Source organism: Puma concolor, chromosome A1 (genome assembly GCF_028749965.1).
Source record: "Puma concolor isolate L17-30 chromosome A1, mPumCon1.1.hap2, whole genome shotgun sequence".
NCBI lineage: Eukaryota > Metazoa > Chordata > Mammalia > Carnivora > Felidae > Puma > Puma concolor.
In genome coordinates this window covers 155027992-155033407 of record NC_141667.1, presented here as the reverse complement: position 1 = coordinate 155033407, position 5416 = coordinate 155027992, and the positions used below count along the sequence as shown (strand labels likewise).

Below are 5416 nucleotides of genomic sequence, written 5' to 3'. Positions count from 1 at the left end.
TTTATGATTTTTAATAATTCTATCATATTATAATATTTTGAATTAGAGCATATATGACAATTGCCAGCTGTATAACTGTAACACACTAAGCTTAAATTGTATTAAATGTTAAATTAAATCATAATTAATAAGAATAGGTAATGAAGAAAGAAACTCAAGGTGAAACTAAAAAAAAAAAAAAACACTAAGTGTTGAAAGTGGAATGCTATATTTTTTATCCCCCCAAATATTAATCACATGTATAAATTAGAATCCTCAAGAACTCTGTATTTAAAGTTTATATATTTTTGAGAGAAGGAGAGAGAGAAAGAAACAGAGAGAGAGAGAGCAGGAAAGGGGCAGAGAGAGAGGGAGACAGAGAATCTCAAACAGGCTCCACACTGTCAGCACAGAGCCTGACATGAGGCTTGAACTCACAAACTGTGAGATCATGACCTGAACCAAAGTTGGACGCTTAACAGACTAAGCCACCCAGGCACCCCTTCAAGAGCTCTTTAAGCTAGTATTTCCCAATCATTTTATATCTATCACATTAGAGATGACAAGCATATATATAAATCATTCTATTTGTAGCTCTGAACTTCTGAGTTTTTCTTCCTCCATCACTTGAGCTGTTAGTAGTATTATAAGATGAAGAATTTATAGTATTTCTACAGGGACAGTAGTACATGTATATAAAATTTAATTATTAAAAACATATTTTAAATCATTCAGAATAATTTTATGTCTTGGACTAAAATATATTGTAAAATTTATTGCATTGTTTTCTTTAAAGTTTCTGCAATTATATTTTTTAATATATTAAAATTTTTATATTACTATTTCCCAATTCCAGCAACCACTATTTACTCAGGATCATTCCATTGTCCATCACAATTGAGAGAGGTTGATCACATATGTCGGATAATTAAAATAAGAAGAAGGAGTGGGAGAAAATATTGTATAGTGCATCTTTATAGTTCCCTAAATTTGCATGAAGCCTGATTAATAAAATCTGTACAAACAGAAGACACCAAATGTCACTGTAAATCAAATTGACAACCACACTCATGAGACTAAAACTATTTGGATTTATCTCCTACAGTGTGTGGTCTGTTCTTCTCTGCCAGAGATTTACATTAATTTTATGGGAAGAAAAGAAGAAGACAAGGAAGGGGATTGGACAGGAGGTGGACTTGAAAACTGTTATAGTTTGCAAGTACAAACATTTTAGTATTAGATGTGTAAATATGATGAAAAAGGAAAAAAAAAGTTTGTGAGGAAAATATTTTTTTTCCCTAATGATATAGTGGGAGAAATCAGATGACAGTGTGAATAATGAATCAATTGGTGATGAGGAGGTCAATAATCTTAGCTTAAACAATGTAGGATTTTTGATGACTAAATCAGGACATGTATCATATGAAAGTATGCACATAAAACCATGTAATTTTATGATAAATATTTTGAGTTTTGTGCATGAGAACAAAGTTAGATTGATTTCTATTTAATCTCTCTATTAAACATTGTATTTATTTATTTATTTTGATGTTTATTTGTGTTTAAGTGTGAGAGAGTGTGAGCAGGGGAGGGACAGAGAGAGAAGGAGACACAGAATCTGAAGCAGGCTCCAGGCTCTGAGATGTCACCACAGAGCCTGACGCAGGGCTCAAACCCATGGACCATGAGATCATGACCTGAGCCAAAGTCAGAGGCTCAACAGATTGAGCCACCCAGGTACCCTACTATTAAACATTTTAAGTGTAAGGACATCTCTAAATTAAGCAGACAGTAAGTAGTAGGTTAAAGATTTCATAGGATAGATTGCAGGTCTGTAATCATTTTCTTTCTAAGAATCGTTTACTATTCCACTCCTTGAAGGTATGCTGAAACAGGTTTTGTTAGTGATAGGATAATCATGATATAGGTACCATGTGACTAAGACGCAATTTAATAGTTGTTGGTTTGTCACTTTGAATTTACTGAGAAATGTGGGAAGGATACATGCTTTTCATGTTTTGATAAGAACTGTTGAAAATTTCAACGCTTCAGCAATTTTCATAGGACATGTGTTGAAACACATTTACAAAAACTGAAAATAAAGTGGTTCAATAAAATAATATTACTCAAGTAATTATTGGTGATTGATATAATGTGTAGGAGTTAGATTTCTCTGGTAAATAGTTTGTATGATTGCCATTGTAGAAACCCATTTTATGTTCAATATTGAAAAGTTGACAATGATATTTTATTTCTCTATTTTTTATACAGATTATGCCTCCAATAGTGACAAATCTCACACTTGTGACAGAATTTATCCTCATGGGATTTTCTACCAATGAAAATATACACATTTTGCAGTTAATGCTCTTCTTTTTGATTTATTTCTGTGCTCTGATGGGGAATGTCCTCATTATTATGGTCACAACTTTGGACCAGAATCTCCACACCCCCATGTACTACTTCTTGAATAATTTATCCTTTTGGGATCTCTGCCTAATTTCAATCACTATTCCCAAATCCATTGCCAACTCTTTGTCTCACAATAACTCCATCTCATTCATTGGCTGTGTTGCCCAGGCCTTTCTGGTAGTTTTTTCAGCAACCACAGAACTGCATCTCCTGACAGCAATGTGCTTTGACCGCTATGCTGCCATATGCCATCCCCTGCACTATGAAATTATCATGAACAAAGACATGTGTGTTCACTTGACAGTCTCATCTTGGCTGGGTGGGGGTTTGATTGCTTTGATGCACACAGTTGGTACCTTCTCCTTATCCTACTGTGGATCTAACATAGTCCATCAGTTCTTTTGTGACATCCCCCAATTATTGGCTATATCTTGCTCAGAAAATTTAACAAGAGAAATTGTACCTATTATCATTAGTGTGGTTTTGGATATCTGTTGTTTTATTTGCATCATCATTTCCTATGTGAACATCTTTTCCACTGTCAAGAAGATTCCATCAACAGAAGGTCAGTCAAAAGCCTACTGCACTTGCCTTCCACATCTGGTGGTAGTTATATTATTTCTCTTCACTGGCATCTTTGCTTATCTGAAGCCACCTTCAGGGATTCCTTCTATTTCTGACCTTTTAATTTCTATGTTCTACACTATGGTGCCCCCAACCGTTAATCCTATTATATACAGTCTAAGAAATAATGTCTTAAAAATGTCATTGGGGAGGTTGCTAAAAATAATATTCACCAAAAATTAAAAATTATTCCCTCTTTTTTTAATGTTCGATAATACTTATGATCTACAATTTTACACACATTATTTCTTAGTATTTTTGCCTCAAATTTTTCTAGAGCACTTTTAGGATTAAAAACATTAAAAGAAAGTACAGAAAATTTCCATATAACCACTGCATAGACTTCCACAGTAACAATATAATTCACTAGGATCATAATTTTTTGTTTGTTTGTATTATTTATTTATTTATTTATTTATGTATAATTTTTTATTTTTTTTAAACAAAGACATACCTACATTGAAACCTCATGATTATCCAAAGCCTATAGTTTACATTAGGGATTCTCTTAGTGCTTTACATCTATGGTTTGGACAAATACATAATTAAACATATTCATCACTGTAATGTAACATAGAGCATTACACTACTCCAAAACTCCTCTGTGCTCTACCCATGATTTTCCCCTTAGATTACCCCAGGTATCCACTGATCTTTTTACTATCTGCATATTCTTGGCTTTCCCAGAATGTCACATAGTGGGAATCATACAATATACAATCTGTTCAGATTGGCTACTCTAATTTAGTTACTATGCATTTAAGTTTCCTCCATGTGATTTTGTAGCTAAATAACTCATTTCCTTTTATTGCTGTGTAATATCTCATTGTTTTCCTGTACCGCAATTATTTATCCACTCACCTACTACAGGACATCTTGGTTTTCTCCAGATTTTGGCAACTAACAATAAAGCTACTATAACCCTCCTTGTGCAGTTTTATTTGTGTACATAAATTTCCTTTGGATAAATACAAAGGAGCATGATTGTGAGATTATATGGTAAAATTATATTGCTTTTTTAAAATTTTAATTCTAGTATACTTGACATAACATGCTATATTAGTTTCAGATGTACAATATAGTGACTCAACAATTCCATGCATAGCTCAGCACTTAACGCAAGTGACTGCCTTAATCTACATCACCTATTTCACCCATCATCCCACCTACCTCCCCTCTGGTAGCCATCAGTTTGTGCTTATAGTTAATAATATGTTGCTTTGTTTTTCTCTTTTTTTTCTCTTTGCTCAATTTTTGGTTTCTTAAGTTTCACATAGTAGTGAAATCATATTGTATTTGTCTTTCTCAGACTGACTTATTTCACTTGGCATCATACACTTTTTCTTAATTCATGTCTTTGCAAAAGGAAAGATTTCACACTTTTTGTGGTGGAATATTATTATATGTATACACACACACACACACACACACACACACACACACACACACACCACTTCTTCTTTATCCATTGATCTATTGATAAACATGTGGGCTGCTTCCATAACTTGCCTATTGTAAATAACACTACAGTATGCATAGGGTTGTATATATCTCTTTGAATTGTGTTTTTTGTATGTTTAGGGTAAATATTCCAACATTGAAATTACTGAATTATAGGGTAGTTCTGTTTTTAACTTTTTGAGGAATGGCCATACTATTTTCTGCAGTGGCTACACCAGTTTACCACCAACAAAGCAAGATGCTTTCTTTCTCTCCACATCCTCACTAATGCTTGTTTCTGTTTCTGTTTTGTTTTCTTTTGTTTTGCCATTCTGACAGGTGTGAGATGATATCTCATTATACTTTTGATATGCATTTCCCTGATGATGAGTGATGTTGAGCATCTTTTCATGTGTCTATTGGCTATCTCAAAGTCGTCAGGGTTAACAGAAAGGGATGTCTGTTCATGTCACCTGTCCATCTTTAATTGGATTATTTTTTTTTTCTTGGAGTTGTGTTATATTGTGTGTATATATGTGTGTGTGTATATATGTGTGCGTGTGTCTGTGTGTGTGTGTGTGTATATATATGTTACTAACCCTTTATCAGTTATGTTATGTACAAATATCTTCTATTCCTTAGGTTGCCTTTAGCTTTATTGCCTCCTTCACTGTTCAGAATTTTGATGGTGTCCCAATAGTTTATTTTTGCTTTTATTTCCCTTGCCTCCAGAGACATACCTAGAAAAATTTTGCTATGGCAGATGTAAGAGACCTTATTGTCTGTGTTCTTTTCTAGGATTTTTATGCACTAAGGTTTCATATTTAGGTTTTTAATGAATTTTAAGTTTATATTTTTGTATATGGTGTAAGAAAGTGGTCCAGTTTCATTCTTTTGAACGAAGCTGTCTAGTTTTACCAGACCCTTTGTTCAAGAGACTATCTTTATTTTCCCATTGAAT

General features: G+C 33.4%; 1 protein-coding gene across 1 annotated transcript; it reads left to right on the top strand.

The window, feature by feature from the left end:
- Window positions 1-2253: 2253 nt before the first annotated feature.
- On the top strand, window positions 2254-3198 carry LOC112856860 (olfactory receptor 14A16). Its single transcript, XM_025920161.2, has one exon. The coding sequence runs from the start codon at window positions 2254-2256 to the stop codon at window positions 3196-3198; it is 945 nt and encodes a 314-aa protein (XP_025775946.2).
- The last annotated feature ends 2218 nt before the right edge of the window (window positions 3199-5416 follow it).

Bases quoted from the DNA above. Each gene is read 5' to 3' on its own strand.
- LOC112856860 (XM_025920161.2), top strand. From the start codon at position 2,254: ATGCCTCCAATAGTGACAAATCTCACACTTGTGACAGAATTTATCCTC.